The sequence below is a fragment of the Phalacrocorax carbo genome, chromosome 2 (assembly GCF_963921805.1).
Source record: "Phalacrocorax carbo chromosome 2, bPhaCar2.1, whole genome shotgun sequence".
NCBI classification, from domain to species: Eukaryota; Metazoa; Chordata; class Aves; order Suliformes; family Phalacrocoracidae; genus Phalacrocorax; species Phalacrocorax carbo.
In genome coordinates this window covers 96,998,675-97,015,726 of record NC_087514.1, presented here as the reverse complement: position 1 = coordinate 97,015,726, position 17,052 = coordinate 96,998,675, and the positions used below count along the sequence as shown (strand labels likewise).

The window sequence follows — 17,052 nt, the reverse complement described above, 5'->3', positions numbered from 1 at the left end:
CTGGGCCCTGATAACTAGATAAAAGATGTTAGGATTTCAGTACTGCTGCTTTCTATCCTCCCGAGGCAGCAAGGAACCTCCTATCTGCTTTCTTTTTGTCTCCTTGTCTTGGTTCCCTGCAACCAGACAACAACTTTCAACTAACAGAAAAATTTTTTTAGCTTGTGCAGTGAAGTCTTAACGCGTGTACACATTTTACTATTGGTGCTGCAACCTGGTGATTTAATAGTCCCATTTGGGCACCTTAGGTTTTGCAAGCAACAGAGTCCTTCCTAAAAGCTGATCCTTGAATTGCCACTGTCATCGCTGTGCTTCCCCTTCCTCAGCATCGATGGCCTGAGAACTGACTGGCCCCTGCAAGGCAATAGAGAAAGCGAGCAGCCTTGCACCAGGTACCTGCCTCTGAGCAGGGCTTCACTATAGCTTTTAATACCCATAGTGTTCAAAAAGGAAAAATGGCTTTCAGCTGTGGGACACCAGGGCTAAGAGAACCTTTAGGCATGTTAGTTAATTTTTGCTAGGATGGATCTTGCATCTCCTCGTTGCATTAAGTAACATCTTACTCCTGGAGTCACCACACTGAAAACAGTGAAGAATATATAAATTTTAGAACTGCCATTTTAAATTTTTAAAAGGAGGTAACAGCAGATTGCCCTTTCCCATTTCAGGGGTAACAGATCAGTATATCTTAAGATATATTAAGATATATTAAGATATCTAAACCTTAATCATCACAATTTTGCATGTCTTCAGAGAAAAGTTCAAAGTTCATTTGCAAGGGAATATAAATCATTATAGATTGCACTTTGTATACAAAACTAAAATACAAAAACCCCCAAACCAAATTAAGTCTAGCCTGATGGCTTTCTGGTAGTATGTCCATATTCCACCTCTGTTAGGAATCAAAATATTTTATCGTCACTGCATGCTCATTTTCAGTCCGCAACCTTTTAATTTTGAATTAACCACAGTCTCTGAGAGCTCATATGTGGCCAAATACGTTCTTTTGTCCTTTTTGGATCTTCTCATTTAATAATTTCCTAGTGATATCTTTTTTTCCCCTTCAGTGAGTGCGGTGGTCCCATTAACACTAACGGACAGGTAATAAGAGGACAGGATAAATTCCCCCATTGCATCCAGCTGTACTATGACAGCACATCTCCTCTCTCTGGTATCTATATGCTGTCCTCTATCCTATAGCAGTTTGGCAACTTTGGTTATACCCAGGGCTGTTATCTCAGTCCATACTCCCTGTAATTCTGGGCATCGTCTGCTTCTTACTCACTCACTGATATCCAAGGTAAAATCTTGGTAAAAATTGAAATTTGGTAAAATGAAATCTTCAGAATAATAAGCCTCTGAATCGTGCATGTATATTTAACAGGTGATTACCCATAAGAAATGAGAAATATGTATTTGCAAGTTGTAGGGTGCATTTTATGAAATCCCTAGCAAAAAAAAGAAAACCCCAAAACTAAAACCAAAACCTGTCAACCATCTGTTATCAAAATGAGTAAGTTCAGGAATCTGGAGGTATGCCCCGAGACAAAAAACCTGGCAGCACTCATCTCCCACCAAGTCACAAAGCTGAAAGTGTTTTAGTGCTCCTGCATAGTCATTTATTTAGGTTTGAAAATATGGGTTGGAGCGCTTCATATGAGGCGTGCCAGCTGGCCAAATTGTATCAAGATAATCTAGCTCCTCATTATATAAAATAAAGGTGGTTGGCACTCTCTGTTTTGCTGTTTGAGAAAATAGTACCCCTGTGCAGTGAAGAACGCCTGCTGACATTTGCAGGGGCTCCAGTTAGCACTTGGTCATCAGTGTTTCTGCTCAGCCTCTTTGTGGCCTTTTGTGCAGGATCCTCTGTTTTGGGTTTGCTGGGTCTTTTTTTTTGGGGGGGTGGGGTGGGGTGTTTGGGTTTTTTTTAATTATTTACTTACCTGTTTCACATCCCTATTTGTTTGATGGAAGAACCTTAAATCATGAAAATGAGTCTCTACACTTAACGTTTCCGTGCTCAGCCCAGACAGCTCCCCACCAACCCCCTCCATTTCTCCACTCTATCCCTTAGGTGGGGATTAGTGAAACTCCCTTTACAGGCAAGGTAAAAACCACCTTTTTTTATGCCCTACCCCTTCCTCCTCTAACTAGAGAAAGGAGAAATTGTCTTTTCGGACTTTTTTTACTTAGCACTCTCTCATTCCTCAGTTTTGTGACACAGTTTCAGGCTGGTAGGGCAGCCTGTTTGTCACTTCTCTTTGAGAGAAGTGATGTTCAGTGTAAGGTGGTTGGGTGCCTTCAGAGGGAGTGGGATTGCATTCCCATGTTAGCACTAGTGGTGGAATGTACAGCATACTCCTCAGACATGTGGGTTTTTTTTAAATCAAGAATTAAACCTTTTAGGACTCTTTGGACCCGAAGGTTCTTGTTAGGGAAGTGCTGCCCACCATTAGAATGGCACATCTTCATAACAATCACTGGAGACCTGTCCTATTTTTTATATTCTTTACATATATATATAATTTTATATATATATAATTTTATCCATAAAAATGTATTTTTCCTATATTTAATATATAAAGACCATTTTTATATTCTTTAGTCGAGGCATTTGCTACCAGCCACTCTTATGAGTGAAGTAAGAATTATTTTCACTCTTACGAATGAAAATAATATCAGTGAACTGACAGCCACTGCAAGATATTTTTGAGAGGAGAAAGAGGCAGAGGGCCTAAGTAGAAGAAAAGAAGCCCTGTGAAGGAGGCATAGCAGTCCTCTTCCTTTTCCTTCTTTCCCTTTTCCAAAGAGTGCTTTGCAAATGGTTCTGCACAAAGGAGCAAAGCAGCTACATCTGTTTCCTACCTACCTGCTCCTCCTCTCCTCCTACTCTCTGACCAAGAAAAAAGGTACTAGAGAATTCCCCTAGGTCTCCCACCTCCTGAAAACTTCTTTCTGCTCCCCAAAGCAGTGGTCAACAGCATCAGGATAGACAGTGGGAAAGAGCACTTTGTCTCCACAGACCCTCAAGATCTGGATAGGGGCTGAAAAGCTGTTGTAACTAAAGAGCAAACATGTACATGAGAGCTTATTTGAACAAGCTTCACTCAGAATAGCCAAGTGCACATCCCTATGTCTGAGCATTTTGCTATTTTACTGTTATTTTACTGCTGTTAACAGTCAATGCCACCAAGGTGACTGCAGAACATTGTGTGCATTTCAACCTGAGCTGAAACCCATCTAATTTAGCAGCGGCTCAAGTGTGCTTCACAGCAAATAGCCCAAATGCCGAGGAGATGTGTCGACAGCTGAGCTAATTTCCTCTGTATCAAGATTGTTTTGATAACTTGGCCCTTCAGGAGTTAGAAATCATGAAGTGGTTCTTCTAAATGAATGGTCCTAACCAAAGGTCATTTCTCTCCTTGCCTAGGGTCCTGTGGATTTATTCTGTAACAGGAGAGTGGGTATATCCTCTCTTTGCTTTGTTTAGCCCAGCCGGGCTAGCAGCCCTTTTTGCTGGTAGCCTTGCCGTCATTGTCTCTTTCTACAACTTCGGAGAGTTCCTCAACCGTATGATATGGGGTCAGTCCAAGTTTTGTTTTTCACCTCTATCCATATGAAAAAAAAATGATGATCCAAAATGTGATTGCCTGGCAGGTGGGAAGAAGAAGGGGGGTCTTGTACACTGCGGGGAGGTATTTGGGTGTCTGATAGAGATTGCCAGCTCATAAACAGTTACTGACAAACAGAACAAATCAGAGCAAGAATCCCAACTCTACCAGACGAAAGGCTGGGCCAGGTTTCTCTAATGTGGCTCAAGAAGCCCCTCTTACCAGCATAATCACTGGATTTCGAATTCCTTCCCAAACAAGGGTCCACAGAAGCCAGATCCCTCTGGCTAAAACTTTTACACCTGCCTCACATAACGTTTGTCAGACTAAGGAATGGCACTGTTTACTGACAATTTATAGGAAGGCATTAATGTATCCAAGTAAAAGCATCGCAGCGGCTCCCTGAGTAAAACAGCACTTCAGAAAGTTTTACAGACCATTGAGAACATGTCCCTTCTGCTTTGGTAGTGGTATAATCAGTAGTGATTTAGAGAAAATGAAAGGCAGCTTCCTTGGACAAATGAGCAGTTAGAAAAAAAAAGTTGTTTATGAGGATGCCTTCAACAGGTGGAAGAAAGAAAGAACTGATGAAACAGCTTTGGTGCTTTGGAACGGGTTGTTGTTATTATTATAATATTATATTTTTCCTTCTGATTCCCTCTCTCCGTTTTCATTCAAGATCAAGTTTTTGAGGATGAAAGTGATTCTGTCAGGAAAACGTGTGTATTTTATTTAGGACAAATGTGTGAACATTTGCAATTTCTTAAACTAGCTTTCTGATGAAAGAAAAAACACTGCAAAAACACCTCTGAAAATAAATAAGACAACCTCCCTCTGTTCTCAGGGAACATTTGATGCCTGATCCATTTTGTGAAGTCTCACATGCCTGTCAAGCCAAAGTAGAGTGTCTGCAGCTAGTCTCTCACCATCCATACTCAGCTACCTAAAAGCAGCAGATTGACTTTCAAATGTGCTGAATAACCAGCTTCACTGCTTGATACCTTTGCAAATAAGACGTTTGCTCTACGTGCCCATGTTTGGAAATTTTGGCCAAATTCTCTTCTTGCATAAACATGATATGAGATGAGGATTGCTGGTAAATGAAAACAGACCTCCAGCCTTTCTGCACTAGCTCTGGTGTAAGAAGCATCATATAAATAGTAACTATTACTAATCAAAGACCGCATCATCATTACAAGACAGTCTTTATGTGACCGATACTGACATCTGACATCTGGGTATCAGATTTTTTCCATCACTAAGTATGTATTAGTAATTTCAGGCCTAGAGTATGCCTGATGCATATGTTGGAGATAATCAGAATTAAAATAATTTGATTTCCAAGGTGTTAATTGATTGGACAAAAGGTTGTGCCAAGCAGAGATCAAATTAACTGCAAAAGTCAGGCATGTTTTGAACAGCTGACTAAATATACTCACCTAAGAGATATTTAAGAGATTGCTAAAGAAACTGGGGCAAGCACTCAGCTTTGTTTTCTGTGCACACAGAAAGGCTGAAAATCACCTCCAGTTGTGATAGCATGAAGGGTAGGACTTCCTTAAGCTGGTATCGATAACGAGGTCCCAGTAAGCATTGAAACACAGCCAGAGGGAAGCTATTCCAAATTACAGTGTGCCAGAGTCTTAATATGTTCCTGACTGAGACAAATCTTTGGCTCAGCATTGCCAGAGTAAAAACAGCTGCAAACTGAATGAAGACGCAAATCCAACATACCTTTCTTCTCACAGCAAAAATGGCTCCACGCAGCTCTTTATCCTACCCTTTCCTGTCTCACCTTCCCATCACAATAAGGGAGACGATGCAGTTAGCCCCCCAGGAAAAGAAACACAACACAAAACAAAACAAACCTAAAAATCCCACACAGAAAGCGAAACAATCTGTGGTGGTAGAGGACAGACCTCTTCATCTCTCCGTACCCTCCGCCCTGCCCACCTCCTCCCTCCCCTAAAAGAAAGGGTACATGGAAGGGCACTTCTGTCCTCTCTTTTGCTTCCTGCTCAGTCCCCCCCAAGGCGCAGTTTGAGATACAGAGTAATGCAGCTGTCCACTAAATTCCTATAGGCACATCTGGAAACGCCTTCTCTGATAACACCTGTAGCCACCAAGCAATTAGAGCTGATGCTGGCAGAGTCTGCCAAGGCAGAGAGCCCTGCCTGGGCTGCTGCAACCAGGTTTTGCCCCAGAGGGAAAGGCTCCAGGGCAGCTCCTTCTTTTTCTTTCATTCCTACTTGAAGGAAGAAAGCGTGCTGAGCGCCCAGATAAGTTGTGTTTATTCAAAGGTGCAAGAAGTAATTAACAAATAGCTCTACGTGAGTGGCAAGCCTGGTTTCCTTCTAGTGTTACGTTCTGCGGCAGACTGTAGGCTGCAAATGAAGCTTGTCCCACGGCATACCATGCTTCATATGCGGTCTCTTCCATGTTCCTTTATAGCTTCAGGCCACTATCACTTTTCCTAAAACCAGCTACATAAATATTCACTTTTTCACCCTTTAAGGTATATTCACTTCCAACTTATTCCAAAGTCTACGCATGGCATCTTTCAGCTTCAAACAAGTAGTTTTTAAAGCTATGTCCTGTGCTTGACCAAAAAGATACAAAATCATTTCTGAGAGCTGGAAAATCCAGGCTGTCAAATAATATAACCTTGTTTTCTCTTTTCAGAACAACCAAAAGATTCCATACCCTAAATTTGTTTTATTATTTATAGAAAAACTGTTTCATACAGTATTGGAGATTTTAAAAATGTATTATCTCTCATGTTCCTCTCCCTCCCCTTGCACAGTTGGATTGGTGGTAACTAAGGCAACCCAGCTGCACAGCCTGAGAGGCACAGAAAATAGTACCAGTAATGACTTCTTTTTTGTGTTTTAAATCCCAGAGTTTCTAGAGTACTAGACAATGTTGAGCAATACAGAAACTCCAAAGAGGATAATTGGAAACACTGGGCTGATTCTTTAACTGCCATAAATTTACCTCAGCCAAGAATTTGGCTGCATGGTCCGAGTACCAAAGATGAACAGTGCGACAGCTTCTCCCGTTCCCTATGGGTAGAAAACATCATGCAGGCAACTGATCTCATGTTACTTTGACCAGTCAAACTAGAACCCTCAAAAATAAAGCAAAGCAGTTTTTCCTCGGGTTTTGCTCCTGGTGAGACAACCAGATCCTCAGGAGGAATTCAGATCAAAGTTCTCCACATCAGACAGATTCGTTTCAGGTGAGGTCTCTTCTTTGGCACCAGCATTTGAAGCTGGAACAGATTTATTTGTCTTCCATCTAACACACCTGAAAAAATACCCCAAACCAGCATTCATCAACTGCTTCACTTCAATACTTTGACATGCAGGTGGAGAGGAGCTATAGCTAGCAACAGCTACCAGCTCCACCAGTGATTTAAATGCCTGCTGAAGGACAATGGGCAAACCAGTTGCGAGATTTTACAGCCTCAAGGCCTCTGCCAAGTCCAGAGAAATGTGCGTCCCCAGGTGGTGGAACTGTTCTTTAGGAGAGGAACAGGGCAGAAGGGGAGGCTGGACAGCTGAGCAGGCAGCAGCTCCAACAGACCCATGCCTGGATGCTCGCTGTCCTCCAGAAGGGAAAGCTTCGGTCAGCAGCTGGCTGAGAGACACTGAAGTGGGTGTGTGTGTGTGTGTGTGTGTGCGTGCGAAGAATAAGAGCCATCGCTCTCAGGAAAAAGAGGAAACTCATGGAGGATTAACTTTCTTATGCCCAGTGCATGGGTGGATGTGCCTCTCCAGATCTTCCACGAGCTCTTGAATATGTTGCAGACATTGCTGAAACTTATTCACCAAAGGCAGAGTTAAAGTTAGGCCACAATCTTCTCTTTAACGTATTTTTCCTCTTCTTTTTGGAGTACTTTTGCATCAAATGCATTTTCCAGAAACATTTAGCATATTTTAGAAACGGATTGTTTTCCCTGGGTTTTATTTTTGTATTCACGTGCTCGTGAACCCAAGGTCCCTTAATACCCTCTAGTCAGCTATTGGGAAACCCAGCCTATGTGACAGTGCATGAATCTGTGCAATACAAAGCCAGACTATAATACAACTGAATTCTCGATGCTCTCATTCTTCTGAGCAGCTGTTGAGATTGCAGAAACCCAAGTGGCAAATAAAGGGATGCAAAGGGCAACTGTGTGGGGTGTGAAGTCATTGTACCATTGTACTGGTACAGGCTTGTGAACAGCAGTTTCTGTTTGAATGTTAAAATGCTTGTGTTCTGCAGGTAGTTATCAATCCAGACAGAGATCCCACCCTTCGTTATTATAGTGTCCAGAAGGGATTTTTAAACTAAGCCTCCTTTCCAGAAGATATCTTCATTTGTTCTATTATGCCTTTAAAAGCAAAGACTAGGAGTCCAGGGTATATCTATTTCTTTCGGTGAACAAATATTTACATCTACAATTTCGCTATATTGCCAGTGATGAATGGAACTCAAATTTAAGACCGTTTACAGCCCAGAGCTTGCAAACTAAAAATGAATATTTAGTTTTGTCTCATCCATTCATCCTAGTTGTGCCACAAACCTGTGATGGCACATTTATATCCTTCATATTTGTCACTCTCCCAGGCTGCAGTTTACCCCTCGGGTAGAGAAGTCTAGCTATTTAAAGGAAACCTGCACCATCTGTCACATGCCCTACTCTTGCTGACAAGTTTATCTGATGATCCACTGGATGGAGACTGGATCGGAAGCTCTGGCAACTCAGGGCTTACGATTTCATCACTGAAGGCCAGACATTAACAGGTGCTTGCTAATACCTGCCCCTGGCCTAAGAAGTTAGTATTTTTTTTTCTTGTGGACCTTTTTCTCTCTCATCTTTAAACTTTCCATTTGGTCAGTACAAAATACTTACCGGATCATTTGGGAAGGAAGAGATGCCAAGGTTTTGTTCCATATCAGGTCAATTGCCAAATGCTCTTCAGGCTGGAGATTAAAAAAAAAAAACAACCCACCAATTAGTGTTTCAGAGCCTCTGAGGTCTATGGACAAGGAAAGCACCTTTCAAAGAGGGCTCCCTGTGAGTAAGTGATAATTAACAGGGAAGAAGAGAGGCTGAGACAGTGTTTTAGATAAGGGTACCTAAGTATATTTGGTTATTGTCCCACTTGGTGCCCCACAGTACCACATCTGGTCTCTAGCTGGTGCTTCAGAAAGCTGTGGGATGCTTTGCTATCCTGTCCATGTGAGGACGCTCCAGATCTCTTAGCTGCAGGATTAATCATCTGATGCCTTTTCAGATGAGTTTTATTTTTAAAGCTTTTCATATATTCTTGCACCAAGCTAGGCTTGTTTGGTGGCAGACGCTTTTTCCCCACTGGCAAAGCACCATCAAGGTGCATCAAGGGATGTGGCCCACGGTAGATTTCAAACAATTGCTCAGCAGTCGAGTAATCCCTTACTTGCTAGGGATATCCCAGGCTCATCCGGCTTCTGCAGCACTTCGGCATTAGCAGCTGGTCCAAGCCATGCGCTCATAGCTTACTCCCACTCGCAGACAGGTTCGGTTCCCCAAGGATGTTGGGAGGCTGGGGCCAGGTTCACATCCTCCTCCCAACAGTGTGCTTGATCTGTGAGATGACTTCTCTGTTGTGCCTTTTTTTCCCAATAATTTTTTCTCCTCTGCTTCCAAACAGGAGATTCAATAGTAATACTGGACTACAGGCAGAAAAGCAAGTGAATCCTCCTCTTGAAGCCAAACAATCTCTCCATGAATGCTGAAGCCATGAAGTAGAGGAAAATAAATGCAGCTGTGATAAATCCTTTCTCCAATGCATTGCAGCTTCTGGTGAAGCCATTATGTCATCAGACATATGGAAAACTGGTGGAAAATATGAAATGTTTGCCTCTTACATGATAACTCTGCAACTGCTATGAACAAGAAAATTGTGTTCATCTGTTTACACAGATTTCTCATCTCTTGCACAATGTACGTGAGGATGTGTCCATGGTTAAAACTTGTCACTGGTAAACGAACTCCCTCATGAGCTTGGCACCACACTGTAAAAGACCTGTGAATGCAAGCCAGCTCTTGTTTGGATTACCCTTCATCAAGTCTGGAAAAAATTAAGAGGAGGGGTAATTTTAACAGTGCTGTGACTTCCAAGCTAGCTAGATAACAAATTGGGCTAACAAGGACCGTAATTAGGAATGTCTGCTCAGAAAGTTCACCATGAAGCCAAGTTCTTCTAACAAGAAACATTCTGGAATATCAATATGCATAGTATCTCCCCTCCATTTTAACAGGAAATCTGAACACAACACTTTCTTCCTTTTTCTTGGTTTCAGTTAATCTTGCAGCAAAAGTAACCTAATTATACTGACTGTATGATTGCTTTGACAGAAAGCATGTTAATTTAAAGCACTGTTTAACATAAAGCTGCCTGCCATATAATTACACTCCATTCACATGTTTACTAATCTTCCTCAATATAGTTGATTTCTGTTATTAGCCTCAACATCTTGTTAACATTTAAAACACTGGAGATCTGCTTTGCAAACTCCAATAAACAGGCAAAACCGACAGTAGTGTAAGTGTTCCTTAATGGTCAACATGAAAGAGAAAGAGCTCTGTTATTAGCCTTGCATTTAAATGGGGATTTGAAACTAGTTGGAGTACTTAAATGTCTAACTCCATCTTCATTGCCAAACCCCCTAGCTTAGAGCTACTGTGCACACAGTTCACCAGGGTGTTATTTTCATGTTTCAAATGCTGCTAGAGCTTAGTAAAAACGAAACACATTGTAAGCTGCCTGTGAGCAATAAAAAAAGTAATGTGTATACATAAGATTGTTCTTCTCACATGTTAAGCACCTGATAAAATTCTAGTCTGGGAAGTTGATATAGTAGGGCTAGTCTGTAAACTAAGTTAACTCAATGAAAGACGTGCGCGCGTTCAATAATTCCCAGTTTATCTAGACAACTGGCTCCAGCTAACTTTGCAAGGGGAATGTAAGCAATTACACCCCCTCCCCCCCTTTTCTCTTGAAGCTGAAGGAGAACATGGAAAGAATTCAGCTGAAAGATGCTGCTCAAAAGAAATATTTCAGAGAGGCAGACAGAAGAAAAACCATGAAGGCAATTAGGGAAGAGGAGAAAGTTCAGGAGACTCCCTGTACAGATTTGTTGGGGTGGGGTTTTTGCAGGGCTTTTTGGGGGGGTGGGGAAGTGTTTGTGTTTGGGTTTTTTTTTGTTTTGTTTTGTTTTCTTGGGTTTTGTTTCTCTTTTTTTTTCTTTTTTTTTCTTTTTTTTTGTACTAATAGTCTAGCACAAGCAGTTTAAATGTCAGAAACTCAAAACAAAGCCTGGGCACTGATACTGAGGGACACTTCTTCCCAAGCCCCGCCAGGAGGTGGATGGCAGACCCCACCCTTGGCTCCTGCTCATGCAAAGATTTACCTTTGGGATCTCATGTGGTGGTTTTCCTGCTGGACTACAGGGGTCCAGCAGGAGAGGAGAATCATGCAGGAGTGGGGGAGGTTTCTTTCTTTGAAAAGGGCTCAGAAGAGGGACCGCGCGCTGTTACGTCCTGCACGGAGAGGCCGGATTCCAGTCTTCCACTTCGGGAAAGCGATTGGGAACCTCTGTCCCCAAAACACAACTGCTGGGATCCTGGGTTTCCTTTCTCCAGTGCACATGATGCCATGTGAGGAGGAAAGCATACATCGTTGATCACAAATTCACATTTTCCCTGCGATGTCGGGAAGGTTTTACTGAGGTATAGCGAGCAAGGATCTGGCCTTTACGATATTTACACTAGATTTCTCTTTCCAGTCTGTTTCTCTCTCTCATTTTATTTTGAGCAAGTATGCAAAGTCAGTCAGAACTGTTTATTTATAGCTGTAGATTTTCATGGCTGTATAAATTAGATGTTATTACTGAATGAGATGCCCGCCCACTCACCCAGTGCAGCTGTACAGGAATCCTTTCATGCTGCTCGATGGTACGCACTCTCAACTGGGAGGAAAATTACATGCTCCCAGTCAGACCAAGGGACCGCTGCTTAAACCCTCGGGCAAAAAACCAGCAATTAATTTTTTCCACAGTACAATGTGCAGTAGGACAACCACAATTACCTAATACTATTTAGACCTGCCACTTTTGTTTGGTGGAGAGAAAATGAAGGTTTAAATTCACAGAGAAAAAAAAACCCAAACTAGAAAGTAATCCTGGACTTCATTTGTACAAGATTAAGCAATTTTTCTTTAGAGAGAGTGATGGGGATGGGGACAGTCAGGGGAAGTAAAAGTAAAATTGGTGGTTATTTGAGACAGAGCACCACCAGAAAATACGGACCCATCCCATACACACACAGAGAGCTATTTGCAGCAAAAACAGCTGGAAAGCAATATCCACCACGATTAGGAGCTTTCATCTTAGCTCACACCTTTGCAACAGTTTACTCCCACAAAAAGCATAGGCAAGTGCTAATTTATTCCCTCCCCAATTTCCCACACAAATTTCTTGGTTTGGGTCTCTGCCAGAGCTTCAGGGTCACAATCTGACCTCAATAACATAACTTAGGATTGTTCCAAGCCTTCAGTGGAACTACTGAAGATTTGCTTTGATGGATATGGGGCCAGGAACTGGCAAGCAGAAAATATGCATTTACATTCTACCAAAGGGTCTAAAATAGTTGCCCAGGGAGGCTGAAATTCAATTTGAGCCCTTGTATTCACTTGGCAGAGCACATAATTAAATATTTTGTGCCACAAAATTAACCAGTCTCAGGGGTATTGGTAAGAGGAGGCTTAGAATCCACCATGAGAGCCAAACTAAGACCCATTTCCCAGGCAAGTTATTCAGTAAATATTGGAAAAAATAATATATGGGTTCATAATAATTTTACTTAGTATTTAACCCTACTGATTATCTGGTTACCTCAGAGGAAGAAGTTATTGGCTCTGTGGATTCATATGAATAACCTCAATATCAAGTTCTGCTCTTGAACTAAAGCTACTGCTTACAGCTAAGAACTGTTCGTGATTGAATTAATCATTTGGAAAAAAACAGCAGTTAAAAACCAAATCAATTACAATAGGCCAGACTTTGTAACAAGTGGCCAAAAGCGCCAAAGTGAAATTTTTTGCTTTTTTAAAGTCTCCAGAGGCCCTACCCTGAAAGGAGTCCTGGAATGTTTCTGGAAAGCAAACCAAACACCTAAGGTGTTTGATGTCAGTATGCTTTAGTTTAACCTCCAGACATTAGTGTTTAAAAACATAGGTTTGAGTAAAACCTCTAGAATATAGCCCAATAATAGTTCTGAGCTATATAATTTAATAATATTACTTGGTGTTTCAAATATCACCTTCTATCAACTGCTCTCAAAACATTTAAGCAAACCTTCAAGCTCCTTTCACCTTGAGAGGGTAACTGCTCGCTACCCAGAGAGCAGCACTTATATAAGAAAATAACCTTTTTTTTTTTTTTTTTCTACACCTGAGACAAACAGAACTACCTCCTCCGGGAACGCAGGGTGATCTGGTTTCACTGTCAGTAAGGACCATGTTCCTCAAGGAGAAAAGCTGGAAACCTATGTATACCAACAGGCACCTGCTTTTTGTTTTTGAGCTGTTCATTCAAGTTAGTGGCATGGAACCACCTAGCAACGATGCCATCGCCAGCTGGCAGGTGAAAGACACGTTCTTCACTTAGTCTACTAAAAGTTTGCGTGCTACAGAGCACTGTCACTTCTACCTGTGTTTGGAAACACTGGTTCTTCCTTCTGCTTTTCTTCCACATCAGGATCAAAAGCTCTGGTAGCAGCATTCCCCAGCTCTGACACGGCGCACGGGTGCACTGCACAGTACATGCACACAGGGAAAGGGTCCATCTGGGAAGAGTTCAGGCCCCCAGTTTACAAGCTCTGTGCTGCAGAGGTGACTGTCCCGGGGCTCGGAGGTGACCATTCCCATGGCAGAGGCAACTGAGTGGGCAGCACACCCCTGCCTCGCTGGTGGAGCTCTCACCCAGAGGCTTGCAAGGACTTGCGCTGTTCTTGTCCAGGCCCACAAATCACCTTTCCCTGCCTCAGCCAGCAATGGGGACTCCCAAAATCGAGGGATCAAGGACTAAAATCAAAGCCAGAGCTCACACAGCTTACAGAATCACAGACTGGTAGGGGTTGGAAGGGACCTCTGGAGATCATCTTGTCCAACCCCCCCTGCTTGAGCAGGCACACCCAGAGCAGGGGGCACAGGAACGCGTCCAGGCGGGGTTTGAATGTCTCCAGGGAAGGAGACTCCGCAGCCTCCCTGGGCAGCCTGTGCTGCTGCTCTGGCACCCTCACAGGGAAGAAGTTCTTCTCTCATATCCACCGTGGCATGGCCGCAGCAGGGTCTGCCGTGCCCAAGAGGGAAATGAGGACATGTGTATATAAGACGTGGTGCTCCGTGCTTCACCATTTGTTTCTATCAGGCTTTTCTAGATGCGGACAGAGAGAAGGACAATTCGGGAAGCGTGCAACCGAAAGGGAAGAGACGCGCTTCAAAGCCGGGGTGGTGCCACCGCCGGCCTCCTACGCCCCAGAAAAACGGACCCAAATTCAGCACCTTCGTTCCATCGCAGTTTCCGACGTTTCGACGGTCCGGATTTTTTTAATTTCCCGGGGGGCTGGGGGGGGGGGCGGGGGGGGGGGAGGAGGGGGAAGGGGCGGGGCCGCGCGGCTCCCGAGGCGCCACAGCGCCACCTGGTGGGGCGCGCCGCGCCGCGCCGCCGCCCGCCCGCGCCCCCGCGGAGCAGCGCGGAGGGACGCGCGGGGACGCGGAGCCGGGCGTGGGAGCTCCAGGACAAACTGCCGAGGCTGCTCGCCCGCCCCTGAGCCCCAAGAGGGGCCGTGTCTCATGCCGGAAAGCTGCCCCCCGCCCCTTGCAGGTCGTTGCAACGCTATGCGCAGTTGTAGGTTATTTCAACATTAACTACGACGAACAGGGATGCTGCAAGCGGGGGTCGCTTCAACGTTACAAGCAGTGTTGATTAATGTTTCATTACAAGGCACACCACCTGAATTTGCCACAGATGCACTAGCATTTACTCCTCAAGCACCGGCGGAGACGTCTGGCACGGGCATTATCTCTCTTGCACACCTGGGAGTCCAAACCAGCCCCAGTCCTCAAAAAATCCTTGAATTCTACCCCACTGTGTCATCGCGCAACCGAACAACACTGTGTTAGGTCAAAATTACAGGGAGAATAAATAGAAAGTTGGTCACATAACAATCATGTGCAAGAGGAAAGAAACGAACGTTAATAGAGCACATTATTTTCATCCATAGTCTCAGGTTTGGGGTGGGTTCCCCCCACCCCCCCCCCCCCCCTTTTTTTTTTCTTTTAAAACAGATGTTACCAAATAGTTTTGACCTTGAATCACACATACCTTAAAATGGCTCACAACCTTTTGAGGAACAACCCCCAGGCTCTAAACCATTACATCGCTAAAGCAGCCTCCTTGTTGCTAGCTGCCAAACAATAGCTGTTGTTCCTGGAGGATCTAGCCAAAAAAAATATGACGTGCAACTGCCTTCCCACTGTTGTCTTTGCAAAAGTACTTATAAGTTCCAGAGATGACTTTATGGATGGTGTACAGTGCAAATAAACCAAAAAGGAGCAGAACAACTTGAAAAAGCATGTAGAAACATTGGAAGTGGGTGGAGTAGGAATAAGAAAGTGGTAGGGAATGGAAGAGAATAAAAACGTTATAAGGAAGAGTTTATATTAAAAGATAGTGAAATGTTTAAGTTAAGCAGCTGGTTTTAGGCTGTTATGTAGGTAAAAACAAACCACAAATATTTGAGTACTCTGTCTATGTGCTTATATCATTAAGACTTGTTTATTCTTGAGCAGGGTAGTTGCACACTTGCACCTTAAAGCGTACTTTTACGCAGCTCTGATTTTAGAAAGAAAATGAGTTGCAAAGAGGGGAAAAGATACAGAAGGCTGAAGCAGTTTTATCTTTTAGCTTTTTTCCCCTTTCTTCAACTTTTACTACAACTTCGCCAGTGTTGGTTCTCAAGGCACAAACTTGAATGACTATTTGTGAGGGAACATAAAACCCCTCCTGCCTGTGGAAAAATTTGAAGGTGAAATATCTGGAGATCATAGGCACCACAGACACAGAGCTAAATATACATAGCCTGAGGCTTATGGGCAATCTGTACTCAATTCAAAACTTTCCAGAAAAGCACACAGGAAAAAAAAAGGGAGTTGTTCCAAAGCACCTCCTTAGTTACCGAATTTATTTCCTACCTGTAGTTCAAAAAATAGCAGTGAAGGATCAGCTTAGCTTTTCTGCTATCAACAGTCCTGGCCACAGCAGAAGCATCTTGATCAGCCAGTGGAACTTCATATTGCTGTTGCCTGTGCGTACATTTTCTGATCTTAAATAAAGATCATTCATCTTCCACCGGTAATACATTTGTCTTACTGATAAAGAAAGCCCTGAAAGAAAGGACAAATACATGTGCACATGTAGGCTGTGTCAAAATTTGACTTTCAAGGCCTCTTTCACATTTCCCCTTCTGGTCATCAGTCTACCTAGTCACCCCAAGTCTCAGTTCTAGACCCTCACACAAATTTAGAGCTGAACTTTGATCTAAGTCCTCAATCAAAAGCGTAGGGAAAGCAAAATGGGCTAAGAAAAGTCACCTCAACTCCTTTCTGATGAAAGCTAATTTTTAAGTCCTCCCCCCCCAGTCCCCACCCCAGTCCAGTTCGAAATTCTGGCAAATACTGAAGCTCATGTTTCCATGTAATGCTACCAAATTAGAACATATTTAGTAACCACAGCATATTTATTGCTAACAAAATGTTGCAAATGCCTGCTATAATGGGCCTCTGCTTAGCCATTACTGGCTATTTGATAAATTATCTGCAGTGTTAGAAGGTCACAGAAGAATAGTAGATAAACACGGAGAGGGGGGAAAGAGCAAAACCCCAAACCCCAAGCGGCCAGCAAACCCAGACTGTGGGAGAGACTCAGTTACGCTCTTTCTTTAAATATGACCATCCCTTATGAGAAAGATAAACATTACCAATGTAAAGCACGGCCTGTAGGCAGAGCCTGTGCCATTCGGATATATCCCCCAAGCTCTGTCCCTGGTGGCACGTCTATACGCTCATTGTAAAAGTATGTTCCACTGAATGTACAGCTGCAGCAACTTCCTCCTTGGGAGAGCCGGCAGCTATATGTCTAGAGAAACAAGCACATGGGTCCAGGTCCAACCACTGGAGTCCACACAGTGCAAGCTGCTTCCAGAGCTGAAGAAAAAGGAAACAACCTGGAGGAAACTGTGTGGGATGTCATTCCACTAGTGTGCTCTTGTCATCAGCCAGGAAAAAAAACCCAAACAAACAGTCACAATGGAAATGAGGTTCATCTGGTCATTACGCTGACAGAAAAAAAT

General features: G+C 43.3%; 1 protein-coding gene across 2 annotated transcripts in view; it reads left to right on the top strand.

The window, feature by feature from the left end:
* Positions 1-10,176, top strand: part of ADTRP (androgen dependent TFPI regulating protein) — a 33,269-nt gene extending 23,093 nt beyond the window's left edge. The window contains exons 5-6 of one of the 2 annotated variants that reach the window (XM_064443592.1): positions 3,431-3,582; positions 9,290-10,176. In XM_064443592.1, coding sequence (XP_064299662.1) covers positions 3,431-3,582; positions 9,290-9,333 — 196 coding nt within the window. In that variant the 3' untranslated portion in view covers positions 9,334-10,176. The remainder of the gene's footprint in view (positions 1-3,430; positions 3,583-9,289) is intronic. The other variant, XM_064443594.1, reaches the window with a different exon arrangement.
* Positions 10,177-17,052: the final 6,876 nt, after the last annotated feature.